Raw genomic sequence first — 25,325 nt, 5'->3', positions numbered from 1 at the left:
TCATAGGATGACTACTTGGCCTCTTCGAGTAATTAGAGTAAACTGCAGCGTGAAAATACGGTAACCGGATGTAACGAACCGCTCGGAAACCTTAGCGGCGAATGTAAACAGTTACACTCTTTCCAAACAGCTCCAACGTTGTAATTATTTCGAGTTAAAAAACGCGATGAGATTGAAGGTGCGTGTATTCGGGGTAAGCGAAAAAAGAATCCAACCGAAAGATTGGCCAGTTGAAGGATGTTCTCCAAACAGCATGGTCAGAAGACTGTAATCAGATAAAAGATCAAGCGTTTAGCTGTAAACGAGGTGATGCAATAATGTGAGAGAATAACGCTGTGAAAATCGCTGACGCGTGGATCGGTCGGTGGAAAAGCGAGCAGCAGAGCCGTTTTCCACGTTATTGGCATGCTCGTGTTCGGCCGCTCGTTCGCTCGCTTTGCTCTTCAGGGAGAAACTCGCACGGTAGTCGCGTTTGGTTGATCGGTGAAGAGGTTTTGTCGCGTCAGAAGGAGGCAAGTAAGTCGTGCAAGTAGTACAGGCGAGCGGGTGGTCGGACTTTTTCGAAGCGAGAAGCAAGCGAGTAAGCAAACGGGCGAACAGGCGAGTAGAGCGTGGTCGGAGGCGGGTACGCGGTCGCGATCTTCCCCTTCCCGCTTTGGCTGGTCCGGCGGGCAACAAAGGCGCAAGCGCCACATTCCGCCCCACTCTGAGCCGGAGGATGCTGAGAGAGACGGAATGGGGTGGTAGAAACAGGATAAGCTAAATGGAAGATAGAAAGAGATGGAAAAGAGAAACTAGTGAAACGAAAGAGAGAGAAACGGTGTCCCCGCCAGCGCCGCCAACACTGCCTCCACCGCCTCCGCCGCCGCCGTCGCCGTCGCTGCCGCCGCCACCGCCACCGCCGTTCTTATTCCCCTCCATTCTGTTCCCCCCTGCGCCCCGCGGCACCCCTTCCCCCGCCCCGCGCCCCGAGAGCGCAGTGTCGCGTCGAACCTCTCGCAGAGCGCGTCGCACGTCCGAGTACTGGCCGCCGCCCGTCATCAGTAGTCGCCGTACCGCGCAGCCACGTAACCTCTCACCTTCTCCTTAGTTTTTAGTAGTCAGTAGTAGGGGAGAGTGTGGAAAGAAAGAGGAGAGAGAGAGAGAGAGAGAGAGAGTGAGAAAGAGAGGGAGAGAAAGTGAAAGAAGGAAAAAACAGAAGAGGAACAACGAGAAACCGATTGAGAAAAAGGGAGAAACGAGAGGTCGACAGCCCGGTTTTTCATCGTTGTGATCTGTACTCCTTGTTGCCGTCGTTGCCGACGTCGTCGTCGTCGTCGTCGTCGTCGTCGTCGTCGTCGTCGTCGCTATCGCCGTCGCCACCACCGTCGTCGTTGTCGTGGTCGCCGTCGTCGTGATCCGGCTCGACGCGACCAACGCGGTTATTCCGTCGACTCGTTAGAAAAAAAATTTGTTTTAAAAGTGCGAGCGTGAAACGTACGCGCGTACGTTTCCGACACGTACCACCGTCCTCATCGTCGACAATCGTGCAGAAGCTCGTTGTCGTGTGTTGTCTCGCGCGATAACCAGTATACGCGCACCCTCCGAAAGCGGCAAGTAGATTCGGACAACGAGGGAAGCGTACAGGGGTGAGAGAGAGAGAGAGATATATAGATAGATAGATAGAGATAGAAAGAGACAGGTGAACAACAGAGGAGAAGAGGCGCGAGAGTAGTTTTTCAAGGGACAAGGATCAACGGGGAAACCGTGAGCGTAAAAGTTGCGTGAAAGTGCGTGTCGTGACATTGGAAGCGTTGACACCAGTATCGAGACGTTGTTTGCCATCGACAAGTGAAACGGAGCGTCGTTCGTCCGACGACAAGATCAAAGGCGGAAGAGCGAGTACCAAGACGGCTATCGGCGAGATCGGCTATCATTGCCACTAGCACTAGTGTTAGCATTGCTACTGCAATCCCGAACACGCGAGGGAGCGTTGCCATAACAACGAGCCGTGCGCCGCGCGTCGCTATGGAGCCCCAAAACCAGGAAATCGTAGCGAGCGGCTCGCCAGCCGAGGTGCCGAATGATCCAGGGTACGAGAAACTAGGATATTACTGACCCCAAAACAAACCTCCACTACATCCACCACCAACGATAAAGCGTGCTTTGAAACGGAGCAAAAGTGTGTTTATGTCGCGCGAAACAATCGCTCGACGCGGGCCGTGTTCTTGAAATCTTGTGTTTTCGTTGGCCAGCTCCGTGCCAGTGTTTGTTCTGTTGATGCTTCTTATACGGTTACGGAACGGTGATACCAGCCGTTCACCTGCGAATCTTCAACGTTACCGGTTTATTCATTTCGTTATTGCCGCTTGTCGTTCGTATCGGTGTTGCCACCGGTGTTGTCACCTCCGAATCTACGGAAACGGGTAGTGTTTATGTTTGTCGGCCGCGTGAATATGCGTGCCACCGCGCTCTCCTCGTACCAGTGGCGCCTTCTTTCAACGCGCCTTCTTTCGACTCGATGTAACGAAAGGAGGGAGTCAAGGGGGAAAGTTAGATGAATGGGACGGTCGAACGGCTGAGATTCGAGAAGAATGGAGTAAAAAAAGGGGTGGGAAAGAGAAACCGTTTAACATGTTCAAATTTGCCGCCAATTTCGAGCGAATTATGACGTCAAGTGCAAGTGATAGATAACCGGTAGAAGTAAAAAGCACGTCAAAGATTACGCTCCGGAGAGCGTGAAACACGTGTTTCGAAGGGGTAGATATATACGTCGCGCGGTGGTGAAAGTTTTTCTTTGTCGAACTACGGTGTCTTGCACCCTCCACGTGACTCACGAATAAAAACAGAAAGGAGCCGGCTCGTTTATTAGCTGCTAGTTCAAACTTATCGTGCCGTTTCATTTTCTTTCGATGTAATCGCAATGTTTATCGCATATTCGATAACAAGACCTAGTGCACGTTGGTATCGTTTCATGGGGAGTGATTAACGTTCGATACTTCCGTGGGAAGTTGAACGGATCGGTAACGTTGCCCGGTGTATGGTCTCGAGATCGATCCCGACGACATATGGTCAATGATTTGTCCTATTAATTCTTTTGAACCTATTAACGTGGTATAGACCAGTAGCCTACTCCAGTTCTTCGTATCACGAATACCTAAAGAGGGAGGAACAGGGGGCGGGAAAGAGGATAGAGAGGGAAGAATACGTGGGCGAGGAGAATAGATTATATCGTGTCACGGAAAATCGATGTGCAAATGCGCCACCACGTGATTAAATCCACAACGCGAGAGTGTTATCTTCGTGGATATACCGTCGAACGCGATAATCTTTGCTTCCCGGCAATGCCAGCGCGTTGCGTTACTCGCATTATGATCTTCTTTCTCGATACAAACAAAAACAAAAACCATTGAAGGGAAAGCTGGACGCGTTTCCTCTATGCCTCTGTTAATCACAACGTATCGTAGAACGGTCTACTTACTTCGCACCTCACGTTGCATTACGCGATTAGCATCTGCGCTTTCAAGTTCATTGACAGATTTAACGCGTTTACCGTAAAAATTGCATTCATAAATAGTGACAGTCCTAACATTCATGGTATCGGATCAGTACAACACTTGAGGATGATTATAGTGGATAATTTTTCCCTATCGCTTAAAGAGCTCATTGTCAGTTTAATTTAAATGTTGCCCATCTAAACGAATTCGCATCTAAAATATGTTTATATCAGGATCACGTCCTTGTTACTGTCCTCGTAAATACGCGGGGGTCGAATCAGCGTGTAAAACCTTTTACGATACCAATGACAATGGCACTTCTCGTAAACTAGTTAATAGGTACGATCCGGTACAGCAAAGCGGCGAAGACCAAGTGATGTAAACTCAAGGCTTGATTCGTTCATCGATTAAGAGGAAGCGACATTTTATTTTCCATTAAGACGCCTTTATTAAACTCCCAAGATTTCAGGAAATAGATAACGATTTTACTATTTAATTACACTTCTATGTTTAAATTAAAATGAACGTGTAACGTGAATATTCGTTCCTTCGACTATTCAAATTCTTTATAATAATCAAATTATTGAACGAAGAAGGCGCCTAGGTTCGAGGAGAACATGTGTTTGTTGTGTTTCGCGCGTGAATCGTTTGGTTTCTTTCTCAAAGGGATACGGTGAATCGCGAATCAAACGACGTGTTTCAATAAGGTTCTCGTAATGAAAGAAAAGCTAAAGTAAAAAAAAAAAAAAAAAGAAAAATTAGCCAAAAGTTGTTCAGTTGTTGGTTGATGTGTGGTGACACCTGCCGTCAACAAATGGAGACTGCACAGGGGGTCACGATACCGGAAGTTACCCTCTGCCGGCAGTCTCCCCTGTCTTCCTTCATCATGTGCTGGCGGCGAGACCTGACACCGGTGCTGATGGATTCATCTTTCTTTTTCTAGGAAAATGTTCATCGGTGGTCTATCTTGGCAGACCAGTCCAGGTATGTGATAATACAATATATTACTTAAGGAACATCGCGTGCTCCTCTGCGCGTTCGATCTTTGTTTTGAATTGGCGCGCGCCTCAGGCGTTCATGTTTAGTTTTACGAACGCTTCAGTAGTATCAACACGTGTGCATACGGTAGTACCTCGCGTCCAGAGTTTTCGTGTTAGTTTTGTGTTGTGTCGGGTGTCTTCAAGCTGTTTGAGACGTACAATGTTAAGGTAGGATTAAAAACTGTCTTTATTTTAACATGGACATTAATTAAACGAAGTTAATAGTAATTGTTTTTGCTATTGTTCGTGTCATTCAAACGACGGCACGTCAAGCGGTTAGGATACATACGAATTCACAATTTATTATGTGTAAACACGATTTATATGACACTATAATGTATTAGATAGCTTTTTAGGAAGAAATTAGTATATAAGATATAGAGTAGCATTGATGTATCGATCGCTGTATCAGTTTTGTGTCGACGCTCCAAAACAGGAGCATGTTAGGCAGACGGCCATCTTGTGTAGCTGAGATTCGAATATTTGAGCTGACTTATTGCAATCAGATAAGTTTGTAATCTTGTTATAGTTCGATGACAAAGTCATAGCTATGAAATTTTGAATTGATTTTAATTAATTGATAGTTTCTGCTTGAGCCACAAAGGCAATCTGATTACTAAGCATATATTGGTAATATATGCTCTACTTAATAGATAATAGAGTCTATTATGAAAATATTAAAATCAATCAGGATGCAATTGCTAACATAAATAATTGAATTTTTCTACTAACTCTTAGGAAAACTATATCTCTTAAACTTGAATTACCCTTTTTTATTAATTTTGGTTATGTTACAAGCTTACAAAGTGTTACCTAAACGAAACCCTTCTTTCGTGATCCTAATTTGTAACTTACAAACCATCCATTAAAACATTTAGTTCCATGCTACCCGTATATTTGAGCCGTATTTCAATACACGCGCTTGGTATCGCGAAATTATCGTCAGAAGCTGAGAAATGGGGTAAAATTTCCGCAAAAATTATGATAAAATATTCGGAACGGGTAAAAGGGTCCTTCTCACGCGAAAAGGAAGTGGTTTGAAAGAAGGAAAGGAGCATGTGCGTGAGTCGATGAGCCATTGACGAGAAGCACGTGCAAATTCGAGACGTTTCTCTTTCGAAGTTTGCTCGCGTGTTCGAGTCAGCAGCTCGAGTTAGCAGGCCTTTTATCTTCGTTAAGAGACTCGTGCCGGCTTAAAGAGAAAGACGAAGAAGGAAAAAAAAAGAAACGAGCCAACGAGAGGGCTGGAACGCGGAACGATAATCGAGCAAATGGTCGTAAGACGACGTCACGCGTGTCTTTCGGTGGTCGTTGGCTGACCCGTTGAAAAAAATGGGCCTGCATAAAGCGTGTTCGCTCCGGACGCGATAAGAATCGGGAGAATAATTGATACGCGAGGCTGCGACCCGTGCACCGTGCGATTTTGAGAAATCACCGTTGCCAACGTGGAGCAACGAAAAACGCGACACGCTCTCGCGTGCTCGAACTCTGCGATCATTCGTCACGTGGAATTGTAAGAGAGAAATCGTGCTGGATCGTGTTCTTTTATCGAACGAAAAACCGTGCTCATTTTATATGTATAACGGAGAAGGAAATGGCATGATCATCGTTGCTCAATAAGCATGAAGCGATCATTGAATAAGAACGCGAAGGTTTCCTTTTTGAGATGATTCTTTTGAAATGATTAAGCCTTATTTCGCGATCTTCTCTGAAGATTAAATACGTACTATGATTCTAGTAAAGTGAAATTAAATTCGAGGCAATTTTTGAATAAAATTTTTATTTAAAACCATCGTATATCAGTCAAAGTATTTATACAAGGATCAGTTTCTGAGAAAATCAAGGTTGAAAGCTATTCACGGTGGATTTTATTAAAAATCATTTTCCTACAGTATAAATATTTCTATTAGAGTTTAACAGATAACAAGATAGCTAACATAACGTTTGGCAGCAACAGACAGAATTAATGAATAAATAAAGCAGTTAAAGGTTCATTTGATTTAAATTATTCACCGATATCGACATTCCTGATATTAACAAAGCCAGACAACGAATAAGAGTATCGAATCATACAATAACATCGGATCGATTCTTAGTCAAGTGCATGAGCACTTCATCAATCTCGAAAATTGAATTTCCAAGGAATTATCTAGCGTTCGATGGTTGTACCATTACTAACCTGTGTAATATAATAACACTCAACGTTACTGTACTGTAATTTGCCGAATCATTGGATTAAATTCTCCGTCGATCGAGTAGTAATTACTTCCGATTACAGTCAGATAGATTCGTGACATAATTAGCGACGCGATGTTACGCTGTTCTACACGATTCCCGGTCGCTTCCAATTAAAGGATCTTTCTGCTGGATTATTCAATTATACGAAGGAATGTTCCGTCCATTGGTGTACGAGAAAAATGCGCGTTAAATTACGTGACATTTAATTAACCTTTCAAATGCAGCCGAAAGAAATCCCCCTTTATTTTTCGCATTTATTTTATTTTTCATGCATTCCGTTCTTGCGCGCTGGATCGGCCAGGATGAAACGGCAGCTTGATTTTCCATGAAATCGACGTTAATTTCGTGAAACCGTGCAGGGGCAGGGAATAATGATGTCGCGTCGAAAGAAACGCAGCGTTTAAATCGCACGAACAAAGATGTTCTTGCGTGAGTTGAATGGAAATAATCGAGCCACGCGACCGTGACTAGCGTTATTGCGAAACGATTCTAAACTACTGGGAAGTGTGCGAGCACTTCCACGGAATTTTCGCGGAGAAAACACGCTGCACCACGTGTTTGCTTTACCGTTTTCACGATATTTAATTGACATGTTTTTCTTGCTACACGTAGTACCTACACGCTGCACTTTTTTATATTGTTGCTAAATCAATAAAATATTCGAACGATCGATATTTCATTAGCACCGAATAATATCACTTCTTTAATAGCGTAAGTGCTATAAACTTCTTAATTGATGGCTACTTTTTTATATAACTTTGCACAGTTATTTATTAAATTGATCTATTTAATCCTTTCGGCATCACAGAGACATGTATGTGTGTTACGTGTAAGACACGGAAATATTTTGAAATTAATATTTGAATTGAGTTTCTTATGATAGAATTATAAGCTTTGATATTTCGCGTCATTGATTGATAACTTCCACTTGAGGCGTGAAGACGGTCTGATTACCACACCTAATACTACTTGGCATTGTCTGGCCACGCGGAGTGTCCAGTGTCTCGTTCGAAACAATGAAACTCGTCATGATCGCTACGTACTTATTTTGTATACTATGTTATTATAAATAGGAACCTTTAATTAAATAACTTTAAGTTAAAATTAGTGTAGCAGTAAATTAACTGCAATTTGAAATTAGAAATTTTATGACATGTATTAACGATATCTATGATATAAAACTCTATTAGTAGGCTCTGATTACCCATAAGGAGGTAGATAAAATTATAAATCATAGATTCCATGAAGTTTACTACCGTGAAGGTGTTGATACGCTCGTAAATCTCATTTCCACTGACCTCGAATTGAATAGATCTGTAACATATTAGGAGCAAAATTAATTGGAAGACACAGGTTTATCTTTATTTTATTTAAGCGCTGATCTTGAGTGCTACGTCCACGCGCGGTTTATCTAGAATACTAATATTTCGGGAACAAGCCGGTTGTTTTTTCTCAATTGTCCGTCATTCGAATAGTTTTCGTAAGCGGGGCGTCGAGAAGCGACTTCTGGAAAAAAGAACAAGAGGAACGAAGGCGGAGGTAGGCTCATTAGCGTTACTTGCTGTCGTTACGTAAGTCGTAGCTTCGTTTCGTCCTCTCTAGTTTTCCTCTTTCGTCGTGTCAATCAGCCTTTTCCGTGAGTCGATTCCGCGTAATTGTAGAAAAGAAAAAAAAAACAAGAAGAGTTAGTTGTTTCCGTTTTTCGCCACGAGTCCGTTTTCTCATTAAGGTCACGCTTGTTGTTCAAATTTACGCGTTGCGCCGGTTCGAAGCGGAAAGTCTCGCAATCCCAACAAACCGTTTCCACTTTCAGATAGGATTCTCGAAAATTTCAATTTCAAACTCAATCATCTTTCATTAATAATTATTCATTTTCTATACAAATTAGAAGAAAATTGTTGATTCTTTTTCTGTTTAATTTAAATTTTCATTAATAGATAATATTAGTTTAATTAGAGGGATATTTGTTTGTTAAAAATGAATAAAAAACGATCGATCTACAAATTGAAATCCCTGACTATCTCATCTATGGAAGTATCTCACGGGTACCCGGATATCTCAAATTAACAGCTCTAGTCGAGGGCCGAATTATCGGTGAACAATAATCGATCAGTGAAGTTCGCGCTCTATTTCCATCGGTGTTGTTAGCCTTCCTTTCATCGATGACGCTGCGAGAAAGCGTGTCTGAAGTAGAAAAAGCGGAGCAGTCGTCCGGTTGTTGCACGGGGTACCGTCGCGTGTGTTTTGTGCTAGTGTTCATAGGTAGAAAGCTAGTGTTCCGCAAAAGTTCATAGGTAGAAAGATGCGGTGTATTGCACGGTAACCGTGGGAAAGCACCTAGAAACGTTACAGCAGCACGTTGCCGACTAACGTTTAGCCACCAGCACGGAACGACTCGCTTCTAAAACAATACACCGGAATAATTATATTCTTAGAAATCATTACAACAAATTTGGCGATCCTTTATTTCTTACCGAATGTAGTATTCATATAAATGATCAAAGTCACATTAAAAAATTTAAGTAATTATTGCTCTCATCTTTAATTAGCATTTCAATATATTTTGCGACACACATTCATTTTCACTGTAGTAGCAAATGTGTTAGAACTGTTTTCGTCGGAGAATACTTCCTTCAAAGTATGTACTAGGAATTTAAAGTTCATGCCGTTTCTCTGCAGTGCTTTTACAGAATAAAATTACACATTCTTTGAATCTGTTTGCGTCGAATAACAATAGCTTTGTTCACTCGAGATCCGTTTTATCCAGCAAGCGGAAAAGTAGAGTGTGTTCTAAATGTATTTCGGTAACTTCATGAATTTGTAATATTAAAATGAGATATTTTAGAATCAGTATGTATCAGATATGTCGTTGGATTTATTCGTACATTCATAGTTGTCCTAATGAAAAAAGACCTCTCACGTTCGCGAGACGGACTAGCTGGCCACGTTGAGAAACTTTCTTGTCGCTTTGTTCACGTTGGCGTGTCCACGTTCTCCCGTCAAGGCGTCGTGCATGGAAGACCTTACGGTGCGTCGCGACACCACAGCCTGTGATTTAACACTCGCAAGCCCTTCGAACTCGAGTTCGGTTCGCCGATCGCAAATCCAAGATTCGCAAAGTTTCTTTAGACTTGCGAATTCACGAAATCGCTGCTTTCGGTGCAGAATTATTTGCGCGGTACGCGAATGGTACCGTGGTACGAGAATATTTAACTTTTAGAGTTCGAAACTAGATTTTCCATATAGGCAAGGGTAATTTTGAATTTTTGCATCGCATAAATTGATAATAATCGTTTTGCTTTTAGAAGTGTAATTTAAAAAAATACATATATTTACCACGTGGTACATTTGTATCGCACAAATATGTTTTTGAAAAAGAGGCTTCTCTTCAATATTTCGACAAATCACGGCATATCAGTGCTTTTTGTTTTCGATTTCACGCCGAAGAGATTAACTCGTGTTCTGCTCGAAATTCAATCATCGCGACCGCGCGCTCATTTATGTTTGATGCCCATGAAAGGCACGATCCATTGTAACGACGGACATTTCTAACCGTACGCCCTGTTTGCGAATTCAATCAGTTATTCGTAGCGCGCGTATCAATGTATATATTACAGGTAATGCGATTTCAAAACGCGGTTGCCTGTGCAAAGAGTGATTACGTATTAATCATTGACATTGCCAGTGGTGGAGCGCGTCGATTGCAATTTATTATTCGAGAAATTGATCGAGAGCCGATCGAGACTGCATTTCGTTCGTTCGAGCGGAACGAAACGCGTGAATAATTAGGAAGATAAAACGTGAATGTGAAAATTGTTTCATTTATTTTTTAAATTCGCGATCTTCATATTTACCCTACACAGTCATTTATTAAAATTCCGAATCCAATTAACCTTCACCTTAAATTAATCATCTCTTCTCATATTTGCGTGAAATTTTCTATATTTTTGCGGTAAAATTTCATGTAAAATATTTTACAAAAGTTACAAATTCAATTGCCAATCTAATACAATAATGTAACGTAGATGATTTCCTCCAAAAATGTAAAAATTTATCGAGTAACAAGAACGACTATCCTTATTTTAATGGTTATTTTCTTACGAATAATAAATGAAAATTATGTGTATTCAATTCTGAATTCAGCGATGTGCTTGAAGGTACACAATCCACGTGTGGAATTAGAGATATCATTAGATAGTAGGTTGCGTATGGTGCAGTCTCACGTAGCAAGTGTGATGAGAGGGAGCACGTGGCGCTTAACTAGAATTCGGTGACATCTTGTTATGAATGAAAAGGCACTTATACTATTAAAGCAGACACGTTACAATCGTGAAGCTTATTTATGTGCTAATCCTACTGATAAAGAAATGTTTTCAAACATTCAGAGATATACGTATTAGAGATAGAAATTAATTCTTTCTACTGATTGGTGATATCTCTCTGTTCCTTTAAAATATAAGTTTATTCATTTGCTTAGATAGTTCTCTTATTTTAAAATCGTTCTTTCTTAATATTTCCAATTAATGTCACTGTCGAAAGTGTTTGCATTTAATTTTCATCCGCTGAGAGCCGTTTTCAACACCGCCTTCGTCTCAAATATCACGTAGTCACGCTTTCGAGCAATTACATTTTTCATTGTCCCGTTCTTTACATCGTATCCAGAGTTATCGTCGTTTTAAGCTATAATCTTGCAGTCCATGATTTTATCGGGTAGATTCACGTGCATACGTGCAGGTGTCACAGTTTAACACGAGCACGGCGCTCAGGTATATTTAGGATATGTGCCATTTTTTCCTCAAGTTTTACGTTTACCCATACGTTTACCACTGTTTTCCGTGATTTCAAAAATTTTCCGTCGCTTTACGTCAATCGCAAGGCGTTTCTCGGTTGCTTCGCTAAGTTTTCTCGCGAAAATATTGCTTTTACTCGCTCGCGTATCATCGAATAAGGTTTTTTTCTCATTTCCGAGCGGTTACAGTGGAAATAGTTTGCGGAGATCTTGAGCGCGATAGTTTTCAACATCGATGACCCTTCAATTTGACGCAACTCCGAGCGTTCGACCGGATGGATTAAAATTATCCTGGACCATGGAAACGTCTCCACGGTCCGTTGGAAACAAAATGAATTTTATTGAGATAATGACGTATCCAAGATTTCCTCAATGATATATTACAGCAATTAATCGCGACAACAAAGTAAAACTCTTATCTTAAACAATGTTAGAACATAAGTTGTTTGATCTAGGATGAAAAAATGTACTATTTACTCGGAAGAAATGTCTGTTCATTTAGATTGAATGCTGCAGCAATTGATTCAGTCTCTTGATCTCTAACAAAGCACCTTTGATGCCAAATTCGCCCGCGTATAAATTAACATTAGTTTTCGTGTTAGTCTGAAAAGCACAAGAGTGATGGAGGTTACATAAATGTCGATGTAACATGAATTTTGTGGGGACAAAGCTCGTCATTGATCTTTTTTGCACATTGTAGAGAATTTATCGTACAATCCGGCGTTCTTACACGCACGTGGTCTTTATTACCGGGCGTCGCGAAATTTCAAGTCATTCAAATCGTTGCTTGGCACTTTGGGTCGGTTCCAGGTATTGTCGAAACAATGTGGTTAAAGCTTACAAACACTCATCAGTTCGCACCTAACTTTCGACACTTTCCTGCTCGGTTAACGACCATGCTACGTTGCATCAACGAAAAATGATTACGCGAACACATCTAATTCGGATTGCCTTTTCCTCAAAACGTTTCAGCACCATTCATCGCCAGTTTACGTATAATTTATTTTTAAAATTTTAAATAATCTTCTTGACTGACGACAGCAAATGATTGACGCAAGGTTCCATTTTCGTTTCGTTTCGCTTTTGATATCTGGCGCATTAACAAAAAAAGAAAGAGGAAAAACGATTTGAAATACGTAGAAACGTATTTGATCGTCGTTAGTGTTGGTTCAGAAGATCTGCGAACGAAATTTCACAGCTGGTTACTGTTCTTTCCGCTTCGTGAGCGTTCGTGAAGTAGAAAAGGTACAGTCATGGTTCAGCCATCATATATGACGTTTTGTCATAATCGACGTTTTGTGTGTAGTATTTTTCCGTTTGATGCTTCTAAAAGATTGTTCGCAGATCCTTATATTTAAAAATATTCGAAATTTTTATTTCCAAGGTAATATACCTTCAGTAGTCAAATAATTATTTACATTTTTTATATTGCTGAAGTGTTTCATTTGGAATTTTGTTAATGAATGTTAGAAAATGATGAAATTTTAAACGTCTTACTCGATCCTGAAACAGGAACGGAAGCGTAATCATCGTCGATAGGAAAAACTAGATTACAATCTCCGGGTAAGCAAAAGTCTGACGTTTTTCCGACTTGGTTGTCGCGTCGCCGTTTTCGTCGTCGTCGTTGTTGTGTCCTCGTAGTCGTGGTGTCTGATGCAATCGAGCGTAACGAGAGTCTCCTCGACTCTTTCGCTATTTTTAAACGTAATTGCAGCCGGCCGTTTTAATGGGCGAGCTAGTATACGGACGAAGATGGAGACGAGAAGACGAGGATAAAGGCGGGATGAAAATTTGTTAGCCCGTCTTTGGGGGATGTTTCCGCGTTAACGAGCGATTCTGGATCATGCGAATTTTCATAGCTTTCCCGAATGACGCGGTTCTATTTCCGTCTGCGTTTCACGTCCTAACGAAAAACTGGACGATTTTTATGAAAAAAATTTTTGTCCTGATAAACAACGAAATGGTAGCAGCAGTGAGGTCGAATTCATTTTTCCCAGGATCGTATTTCGTCTCGTTATGGTTCTCCATATTTAGTCTCTTTTCACATGAAAACGCGAGAAAATGATCACGGAGAGATTCGAACGCGGTTGATCACAGGATCTTGTCCGCTGTTCCACAGCCACTCTTTAACTAACGCCAATTAGTGTCGTAGTGTATACTATAAATAAACTATTAGGTAGGTCTGGGTTGAATTGGGTAAGCGTTAAGTTGCGTACTAACCGGGTGATGGTGTGGTGAGAAAATATTGTACAAAGTGGTGGGGTGTCAATTCCATGTAATAAGATAATTAGAAATTGTTCTTTATTCTTAAATGTAATGAACACGATACAAGTGCTGAATTTTAGAACAATTATACAAACTTGTGAAGTTTCAATTTGCTAATTAGAAATACATTAATTATGTTTATTTCTGTTAATTGGCAAAAATTTCGAGTCAAATGATTAAAACCTTCCAAAAAGGCAAAAAACAAATGTCAATTTTTTGTAATTTAATTACGTAAATAATCCTTTAATGGTTTGCAGGTAATACGATAATAAAACTTGTTGAATCTGAGAAACTACACAAAAAGCGTGGAATTTTATTTCAAACTTATTATCCACTTAAAGTACAGCACTAAAAGGCAGCGTTGAACGATTCGAACTCTCTGAAATTTCTAATTAGACCCGTTGGTTTCACGAAGCCATTGTTGCAACGCAACAGAAACGATGACCTTAAAAGTTGAACTATCTCGGAATTAGCCGAGCTTTTTCGGTTCGATGGTTTCGTGGATGGGATGAATGAAAAGAGCTAAATGGCAGGCCGTCGTATGGAAAGGGTAAAAGATGAAGAGCAATGGCGGAGAGGGGTTGGAGACGGAAAGAAGAGGGACTAGATCGGTCAGCTGACTGGTGTCTGGTCGTCCTTGTTCGTCGTTCGCTCTTCCTCGTTTGTCCGAAAGCCGCTAAAGGGGGCCTTAATTACGCAACTAGGTCGAAAGGGGCGTCTAATTTATTTCCAGCGACGTAGGTGACTGCTTGCGGGCCTCTCCGCGGCAACTTGCTTGTTAGCGCAGCTTATTTGTTAACATAAAGGCAGGTCAATGACTCTTGTGACATCGTTTTGGTTTACGTTTTCAGCGTCACGTTTTGTTCCAACCTTTGTTCTTTTATTTTCACCTTCTTTCTCTTTTTCTCTATTTTCTTTTTTTTTTTCTTCCATTGCTCGCGTCACGCGAAACATCGCGGTGAAAGAGCCGTTTCGAAAGAGGAACAGGCGCGTGCTCGTGTCACGATAGATCATTGGAATTTTGTATGCTGTCAACCCACAGCGTGACCAGTCAAATGAATTGAGTTGGACACGGTGCTGGTTCGAATAAACGAGACTCTTGTTACATTGTCCACTTGTAAAATTCCGTTTAGTTTCGACGGTTTGGTCGCGTTGTTACAACTCGTACAATATTGCATATAAATCGCTGAGATTTACTAGATTTCGAATGGTCGTTGGTGAACAACAAACATGCATGGTTTCGTGTGTCGAACTCCCTTTTAATTGTTAGATTTATAGTCGAACGTTGTACCGTAAGATGGAAAGCATTAAGTTATTAAAGCTGGTCCACGTTATTAACGACTCTTGGAATTCTTGATTCCCCTTCGCGCACAACTTAGTCTATTTCTACCCCAAACCGTACTATGCACGGAGTACTTTGCATGCCTGAAATCAGTGGTTGCCAACTAGCGGCACGCTATTTTTACCGGCACGCGAATTATGTACAAAAAAAGAAAGGAAACGAAACTAATTTAAATAAGATATGCATATTATGTACTCTTACCGGCTGGACATTCTGAGTGACACTTTTATTGATTCCTACAACTCATTGCATCCGTGTGCACGTGTACCCGCTTGCTTTCTGAATAAAAGACTGGACGATTAACTCCTGAATTTCTCAAAACCTCAAACGTTTTATCTACGCTCGTGTAGTCGCGTGTGCACTCTGTTGGCTCGTTTGATTAAATAAAGGATTATTATCTGGAATATAGTTCGCCTTCCTAGATGCCAGTCACGCATTCGTCTTACACAACGGAGCAAACATTACGTCTGAATTATATTTATTTATCGTTGTCAGGCTTGAGTTATTGAACTCTCTTGTAAAACGGTTTCATGATACAAACGAACCGAATTACGATGCTTCTAATTTCGATTTTATAGCACTTTACTATGGGGGGTGCGAACGAGAGTGAAGATGTAAACTGTTTATTATTAGACAGAAAGTTGGTTCGAGAATATACTTCGGAAATATTATTAATGAATTTACGTACTTCCTTCTTTGATTTCTAAACATAGTACTTTCAATTATTACTCTGTAGTTTCAGTCCCACTTAGGAACAGTACTTTCATATCCATGTATAATTTATATTACTTTCTATAGTTTTAATTAAATAACAAAAATCTACATAGAAGGAATTACAAATAATAAAAATAGAGAAATATTGTGAAAGTAATACGTGAAATTTATTAGAAATAAAAATATCCGAAATTTTCAGTGGCTGCAGCTTGGTAGTTAAAGTGTTAACCTTCTATCTTATCAAAAATCAATCAAATTCATAGATTTTATAGGAATTCAAGATATTTTCATTCTCTGATTTAAATTTTTGATTTCAAGCACTCTAATCTCTTTTCATCAACTCATCGTGTATCTGTAATTTCCGAAATGTCCGTGAAAAGTCTCATTTTACGTTCCTCATGAATTTTCGCGTATCTCAAATCTTTGACGATTCTGAATATGCATGCAATTCGCACGCTTGATGAACATTCTTATCCAGAAACATCTCTGGATTAGAAGTCCCAAACAAACCACGCATTGTGCTGATACGTGATGTATGTTTAAGCAAGAATCTCGTGAGCACCTATGTTGGTTGCTTTATCGAACGACCTTACGTGATACACTTGCATCGTTGTGCTTCCCTTATTCTTTGTTCCTTGTAGATAAAATCGACTATAAATAATAATAAAAAAGCATTTTGTTAAGCACCGGAAATTCCTCCTTTCGTCACGGGGCGAAGAGAAAGAGGGTCGCATATGTAAATTTCGAAAAGAATTATTTTTGAATAGGGAAAACAACTTTCTAGACACTTTCTTAAGTTATATTTTTAGATAAAATATCAAATTTCTAATCAAATTAAAAATTTTCTTCATTTTAATAAAGTTAGACTCAAAAGAAGCAATTTTAGAAATAATCTAAAATCAAAATTATATTATCGCTGTCTCAGCGGTTCGTCTTTTATCATATTAATTATGTATGATGAACAAAATCATCTCACGATTTCCTATTTAAGAATAAGGATACGGTCTCGCGTTGCTTAGTTCTTTACATAAAGTCGTCGATCCAGATCGTGACATGAGCTTGAACTCTGTCATTATCGCTACTGATTTCTCTATTTTGAACGATAAGCGACTGGTTTCAATTTTAGTCAAAAGTATCCAATGAATTGCTTTCTGTTTACGTTCCCATTTTTTTTACGGTCGTCTTTTCACTTCTTGATCCTCGTAATCATATTGCGTGAAACGCTACTAGCACAGTTAATCAAAATAGTTGGAATGTTCTGTATTTGAATGACTATTATTAAATAAAATATTTGATGTTTTAACAGTTTGAATTATATAAAAAATTACTCGTTACGTTTGAATAAATTTATTTTATTCAAGGATTATTAGAATAATACCCGATGCTGGACAAAATCTAGCAAAACAATAATTCTGTTTATATTTTTTATTTTGCTCGAAGAAGCTAGCCAATGTTTCTACTTTCGGGTCAACATAGCTGTGATTTCCAATCTCTTCGATCGATCGATTTACTTTCAAATCAACCTTTAGATTTTTGCCACCCGTTTCTCCTTGTTTGTCTTCGAACACGCCAGATGTGGCCCACCGTTTTTCGTCCCGTATTTACGTGACCCGTAGCTTTTGACCGAGAAACGGAAGCTCGTTCAGGTCTAGCGAAAAACATAGAGCGAGAAAATTGAATATGTAACGAGAGTAAGAGCGCGGAGGAAGATGACGTTGATGCAAGCATAAATGTTTATATTACTTGTCGGTTGATAACGTTCGTTATCGGTCGTCTTTGAACCGCGTGGCGCAACGAGGCCGTCAATCGGGGCCGGATGTGATTTTACGTCCGCCAGTGTAAGAAAGTAAATGATCGCGAGACGAAGGTGCGCGAAGCGAATTTCAAGAGAGACCTCGCACTAAAATAGACTTTCGGCCTGATGTGGCACCGACCCGCGAGATTCTCCGCTCGGCCATTCGGTTCGCGCGCGCTTTGATCTGTTATTTCCTGCTCGTTGAAAGATGCCTCTGATATTCGCGATTCGAGAGCAAAACGATAATCGTCCCGCTAAAAATACAGGCTACGATTAAAGGTTTCGCGATTCGAAGCTAGCCTTGAAGCAAAACAAAGCAGTAAAATTACTCCTCCTCCGATCCGGCATGCAATTTTCGATTCCCGGCGATACAGCATCGTTGCTGGATCCATAATGGCCTGTGCTACTTAGGGAAGAGTAGCATCGATTCGTTTTAACGTCACTCGGGTTACCGCCTTCGACCCTCTTTAACGTTTCATGGAGAGTGAAATCTGTAAGGATGCGGTATCATTGCGACTCGAACAGGAGAAACGAAATGGCGTAAGAAAGAAAAAGTGCAGTCGAAGAGTAACGTGTCTAGTGTTGTTCAGCTGTTTAATAGATACATGCTGGACACATTGATTTAGAGAACAAGAGTTCATTCAAAAATTCATGGTATCGTGTTCTATCGTCTCTTGTGCTTAAGCATTAATTAAATTAACAAACCACCTGGATTTTAATTGCAAAGGAAACACAAACGCGACACGGCTATACATCCATTGTTTATCTAAATACGAGACGCTAGCAGGGAATTATATGGCACGAAATTATTGAATATGTATTGCACGAATCGGAAGAATTTTCTATTCCATATCGGAGGACCGCGGTTACAGTTACCAAGAACGCCAGTCATACTCTTTCATTCTCCGTCTGACTTATCCCACCGCAAACCTACTTGTCTCTTTTTATTTTACCTTCCTCCGTTCTTTCTCTTTCGCTGGCATTCTCTACGCTCGAATTCATTCAATGTTTCCAATTAAGGGGTTAGTCCACTTTGCGTCGTCAGTGGGGTGTGACTCCGAACCATGGATGCGGTATTCTCGCACGTTCTAGAACTGCGTTCGACCGAGACGCTTGTTATTAAAACGACGCTCACTAGCATTTTCCACTCCGTATTATTCGGAAGCTCTTCCCGGTCCGCCTCTCCTTGGCGAAGAGATTTTCATTCAGATCGTTTATCGTTTGGGACGATACAGTGGGACTTGGTGAAACTCGATTTCCTATTGATAACCTCTCGTTTGCATGCGAAATTGTAACTCTGTCAACTGCACTTGAATTACTTTATTGTACACTTCGTTGAACGTAGATTTGTAGTATCTTATCCGCGGTGTATTAACTCTTGGGTGGCAGATAATTTAAATTTAATTTGAGATTGTTTCTTTAATTTTCTTTTTCTATACTCTGAACTATTTCTTTCGATTTTATATCGCAAGAATTTCATATCGTAGGTCTGCGTCTAATATATGTATATCGTCCGATAATTAAAGAAGATAAACGTGTTTGTGAGATTATGTTCATACATAGGTTGTTAAACTTCAGTGCGCGTCATTAACAGGAAACGAACACTTCGATTCATCCGCGATAGGTAATAGTGACAGTCGTGATTAATCGTGGACGGAAATGTACATCGAATTTCGTATACCGAATATCGGCTACACTACGTTCTCTAATTAATTCACGATTAACCTTTCAGTGATTCATCATCGATACGGCTTGTAGTAATTCGTTGTACAAAATGTTTGTGTGAATGGCGATTGAACTGGGTTGAACTTAATCGAACAACAGACGGTTTCAGGGACGTGTGATTGAATTGTGTAGTTTTCAATTCAGGTGTTTCGAAATTTTTCAATTACGAATCGTTAAATTAGGTGCATGTATTTTAGCACAGCTGAGCTTTCATTGTTTTTTCATCAATTTATTTATTTTGTTACCGTTCCATGAACATTACAATAAACGCTGCTAATATAGTATGCTTTGTAAATTATGGAAAAATTGCGAAGAATTTTTAAAAATGACAAGTAAGAACTACCCTTTCATTAATTATGCACATAATGAAAATTACAAGCCTTTGAAAATGCAGTTTCTATTCTTATGCTCCTCTTATTTTAACGCATTGATGATATCAGAATGCCTGGTAAACGACGTAAAAGTTTTATTCTCGAAACAATTCTTTTCAGCTTTTCCATATTCTCTTTTCCGCATGTTTTATATCGCTCCAGTGTTGCGTATCTTTTTCACGTTCGCGTCCCTTTTTACGGTAACCGAACCTATCTTCGTATTCAGTCAGCATAAAAGCTACCACTTGCCGCTTTCTTATACGGGCTTTGACTATGCGACTTTTTTTATCGCCTAGGAATAACGATAGCACTCTCGTTTTTCTCGCTCCGAGAAGCAAACGAGAGTTGTGAACCCTATGAAAACATAGATTTCGTCAGGAATTTTCTAACCAACGACAGGGCCGATTCAACCCCGGTATAAAACTTACTTCGAAAAAGATTAGAGGCTTCTATGCACGGTGCGCCGTTATATTCGTTACCACCAATGGCAAGAAGCGAGAAAAGCTGGTGTGTCGTCAACACCGATTCTAATTTAGATAGTCACGGTTAACCACGTACTGACAATAGGTCGTTTCGGATGATCCTGATAAGATTACCAGGCCTGCTTCGTTCCGGACACGAATACGTATCAGTCCTCGGGAAGACCTCCGGTTCTAGCTGCTTCACCTCTGTATCGTACTTTTTACATAGCTTTTCCTTTAACACTAGAGCCAGTAACCTAGTCAAACTGAGTAAATTTAAATTTTACTAGCTTAAGCGCATTAATTAACGATAATTTTGATATTAGATCACTCTAAAAATTTATTCACCTGCTTTTCTTTCGAATTCAATTCTTCCTGTTCTAGAATCGCGTTTCCTGTACAGGTATTTTTAATAAATTCGCCGTTTATCGGATAAAGCGTTCATTTTGTTCGACTACATTGCTACTTGCTGCATGAAATCACGGTGCACGTATTAACCGTTACCAATCGCATTTTCGTAACGATACCAGACTATTAGTTAGGTTAGCCTGTAGAATCGAGAGTCTGGTGTACAAGCAAGGATACGTGGGTACATGGAAGATCGGCTATGCACACGGTACTACGGATAAACTGGCCCGTGTTGCGTTCGTGTGTCGAGTCAGTTAGTCGAACAGCGGTTACTTCTTAATGGACTCGTGGTGCTCGTCTATTACATGGTCAAGTCCGTGTCTTGGGTACACATTCTTGCTGTGCCTCCGGTACACCTGTACTGCGGAGCATAACTATAGCATTACAATTTTCTAGAGTTTCGATATCATAAGCAATGATATTACGTGGAAATGAATAATAAAAAATTCATTTAAAACCGAACAGAATATAATAATAAAATAAATACTTAGATGATACACGTATATAGTATCAATGTAATAACAATATTAAATTATTAATAATTAAATACATGATCGGATAGTGGACCGTTCGTTTCACAAAAACATATCTCAAGCGGTTAACAAATGGACAAAAAGTGTACTGTACGCACGGCAAACGTATCCATAGCGAACTAGATGTGCCAAATTTCGCGCCTTGTCCGCTTTCGTCTCACTTATGTGTCTATTTCATTTTCACCGTGGCGGACAAGTTGGCTATTTTCCAGTAAATACCTCCCCGACTATCACGAATCGTCCACTTTTCATAATATGTCGTTATAGTTTTCCCTTGCGGAAAATCAAGGGGACAACGGCGTTCGTTTTCGTGACCGATTCGGACGACGAAATAACATGAATGTCGATTTCGTTTTGCCAGCGAAGTGAAAGGAGAACGTTTTGTGTCGTATCGAACGAGCAAATATTGAAATCATGGTTAACCCGCGCCGCGGTGAAACTTCTTGGATTCTTTATGCATAGATCGTCCAGGTGTGCGCGTTCTGCTCCGAGAATAGGAGTTGAGTCTACCGTGTGACGAAATAATTGGTAAGATAAATCATGACAGATATCAAAGATAACGATCCTGATAGGGAGAGACAAACGGTCAAGAGAAGCAACGTGTTGCTTTGATCGATGGAGTTTGTTGCTTCGTTCACCTAGCAGTAATTTCAATTGCTTCGATTTACTGTGGTGTTAATAAATCAGTATTCCAGAATCCCAGTTCTCTTCTCTGTGCTCAGATCTTGAAACAATATCCTTGATGATATCGTGGTTAATTGGAAACTTGTCATCCGTTTCTTACTTTCTTGGCTAATAGTAAAGTATACATAATGATCATTAATTCATTGTTTACTTAAATTGTTTTCCAAATCGTCATGATTACTTATTAATGATCTTAATGAACCATCGAGATAACTTAAATACGATGTTTATCAAAGAATCATTGCCATCTAAATTGATGCAGTATTTATCTCTATTCTTCTTGCAACAATCATTATCAATTGTGAGGGAAGGTTTTTTAAGCAATAGTCGGTTTTAGTTAGAAAAAGAAAGGACCAATTATCAATGGTTATCGCTGTTTCCCGAAAAGTAACATGATTCGTTATCACGTTACGGGATTAACTGCTGTTGATCTACTTAGTTTGAACCTCGTCTACCATCGGACCATTCGAACTGTACTTAATCTAGGGTCGAGTAGTGAGTAGTAAAAAAGCCAGAATGGATAGAAATTTTATCTATAGTAAAAAAAATGTAACTCTTTGAATATACAGATATCACAGCTGACCCTTGAATTTTCGTAGGAGTTTATGAAAATAAAAGTACCTCTTAAGAAAATTTTCAAAAGCTTCAACGTGTTAATAGACTCATAGATTTCCACCGTGATTCGACTAGCTCTTTCCACGATGATTATTTTTTCAAATAGAATATTAACGCAGTAAAATGTCCCACGGTTATCGTCGTCTTGTTGGCGGGCATTTCGCAGTATTCGAGGTTTTTAATCTCGAGGAACGCTTTTATGGCGTGCATACCTACGCGTTCTATTACCGAGCATCTGCCGTACGTTCGAAGCGTGCAGCGCGCGTATATTAGCCCGTGGCTCGAGTGGTTCTCGAGCAGCCGTGAAATTGAGTAGATAGGAAATTTCGCGTGACAAGGTGACAAGGTAAAGCGGGGCATCTTGTCGCTGACTGTACCGGAAGAAGTCTCGTGGCAAAAAGATGTACAGGGTCTTGGCTGGCTGCGGCCGTGAGGGACCGAAGGGTGTTTAGTCGTCAGAGAGACAAAGGGAAATAAGACGAAGAGGCGAAGGAGGAAGGCCGAAAGGAAGGTAACCAAAAAAAAAGAAAAAAAATGGAGACAATAAGAAGATGAAAAGCTATGCAGCTAGAAAGCGGTCTAGAAGGAGAGAATGGGAGGAAAGCGGCGTGGAACCACGGACTGGAGAAAGAGAAAAGTGCGAGTCAAAAGAGGACAGATGGAAGGGAGAGATTTGTTTTAAGAGTGCTACTTCGACGATGTTTTGTACCGGTATCTCTTCTTTGGATTTCTAACGCTGGATCCAACGTTTTCTGTTCGCTGAGCCTATATGACCGATAGTGCAGCCTAGTTTACTTTGCGCCAGTGGAAAGAATCGTTATACTGTGTTTGATAGTATACAATATTCATGATAAAAGTTTATGGCGCACGGTAGGTATATACGTAACCGAGCTGCTGATGCAGTACGTCGTTCCACAATTCGCGATTGACTTTTCATTAGCTTCGGTGTATACCCTATGTAACAAGTTTTTATTATTACGCAAAGTAGGAGTTCTTATAGTTATCATAAGAAAAAGAAAAATTGTGATGATGGAATAATTAAAAATATCTTTAACGATATACAGATCTTTCATTTCAATCACTAATAAAACAGTCATGGATAATTTGAAACCCAATTTTATATTGAAAATAATAGCCACGTACCAGATATTAGAGGAATCTTGAACTTTCTCATATGCGTATATAAATTTCAGAATTTTAAACTATGTACGTTAATAATGAGTTTTTTCTGTAGCGGGACAAAGTTTGAAACTCAATAATCCCATGCCGCAAAAAAAAAGATACTATACATTATTTAGAATGGATAATGATTGCCACGTATACGAATCTTAATTTCTTAAAATAAATTACTTCTCCTGTACGAGTCACCGTACACGTGCCACAAAAGAAACACCACGTATAATTTATGCACGTCGAGCGTCGATGGGACAAAGAAACGGAGGCTTTAACGAAAGCAGCGATTTTTGTTTTTCAATAGCCCGACTTACAATAGCCGGAAGATGATCCAAGCCGACGTTACAACGTTTAAAACCGTAACGGTCGGCGGCCACGAAGGATTTGGCCGCCACTTGTTGAGTAATCTACTTAGTAGATGAGAAGCTAAGGGAAAGACAGAGGTGGACTGGAGCGCGAGACGAAGAAAAAGCAGCCAGTGGGAAAGAGAAATAGTGACGGGAAACCGTTGGATGAAAAAGCTATCTCTTTTATGCGTATACATGGATACATTATGTGTATATCCTTCTGGAACATTTCCATTCTATCGGTTTTACCCATTTTCTTTTCCTCTTCCCGCTCAATTCTTCCGCGAACACATTCCTTGCTGTCCGCATAAATTGCTGGCCTGCGGTTCATGAAAGCGTCCAAAAATATCTTCCGCCCACGTAGTCACCCGCAACTTTGCTAAAGCCGCGTTGACGGTTCTGTGGTTCGCACGAGATTACGGGACGAACCGCAGCGGTATTTTGTGCCGGATTACGCGTAAACGCAACGATTTGACGTATGATCACAGTTCGGAAAAGAATAATTTCAAACATTTTGTAAACGCTTCTTGAACAACCGAGGTCAATAACGACACAAGCAAAATTTCACTTATTTCATAATCGTTATTCAAAAAAAGGGGTTTGTAATATTTGAGGTAATGAATGATTGGGTAATATATTAGATAGGTATAGGTTTTGTTGCTCAGTTAATTACGGGAAAAAACTTTAGTGTTTCATTCCTCGGTACTTGGTTGATTCTTGTGAGATGGAAAATGGGTCACTCTGATTAGGAAGTTGCTTTCTTCTTACAAGGGGAATAAAAGGCCTTCGGGTCACTGATTTCGTTGTAACTTTGAACACTGGTAGATTTCGTAATGCTATTTACGAATACACCCTATTATAGGGGCGGATAGTGTATTCTTGGAGTTATTTGTGATGGCAATTCCAGTGTGTCTAGAATGAATCATAGAACAAGCAAGGCAGTGGCATGGAGACAGTGTGATGATTAACTAGTTTCAACTGCACTTTAACGTCGCACTGAAATTTCTTTGCGCAAATAGTAAATAATTAATATCAAAATATTTTTGTTTAAAATTTTTTCATCATTTAGTTGAAATTTCATATCATTAGCTCCGAATGTTATCGAATTTTCCAGCGTGATTATAAAAGTTGCTCTTTAATTCCGAAAAGTTCATCTATAGGACTGCGCTATAAATAGCATATTTCCTAGGTTTTAAAAATCGATTTTCTACTATTACAAAACTACCACCGTAATAGAACGCTTAAAGTTTAATCGACTTTATGAATAAAATCTTAAAATCAGTTCTCGCGTTGAAATTTTCTAATTACGCAAGTGGAGCGTATTTTTTCTAACGAACTGGAAGCGCGGT

At 40.1% G+C, this 25,325-nt stretch overlaps 1 protein-coding gene across 2 annotated transcripts in view; it reads left to right on the top strand.

Annotated features, from left to right (window-relative positions):
* Positions 1 to 968: 968 nt before the first annotated feature.
* Rbp6 (RNA-binding protein 6) overlaps positions 969 to 25,325 on the top strand; it is a 620,601-nt gene continuing 596,244 nt past the window's right edge. For both annotated transcript variants that reach the window (XM_034315147.2, XM_076692564.1), the window contains exons 1-2: positions 969 to 2,072; positions 4,420 to 4,460. In XM_034315147.2, the coding sequence (XP_034171038.1) occupies positions 2,008 to 2,072; positions 4,420 to 4,460 (106 nt within the window). In that variant the 5' untranslated portion in view covers positions 969 to 2,007. The remainder of the gene's footprint in view (positions 2,073 to 4,419; positions 4,461 to 25,325) is intronic.

This window comes from Osmia lignaria, chromosome 15 (genome assembly GCF_051020975.1).
Source record: "Osmia lignaria lignaria isolate PbOS001 chromosome 15, iyOsmLign1, whole genome shotgun sequence".
Classification (NCBI taxonomy): Eukaryota; Metazoa; Arthropoda; class Insecta; order Hymenoptera; family Megachilidae; genus Osmia; species Osmia lignaria.
The sequence above is the reverse complement of the archived record's forward strand: the minus strand, read 5'-3'. Positions and strand labels throughout refer to the sequence as shown.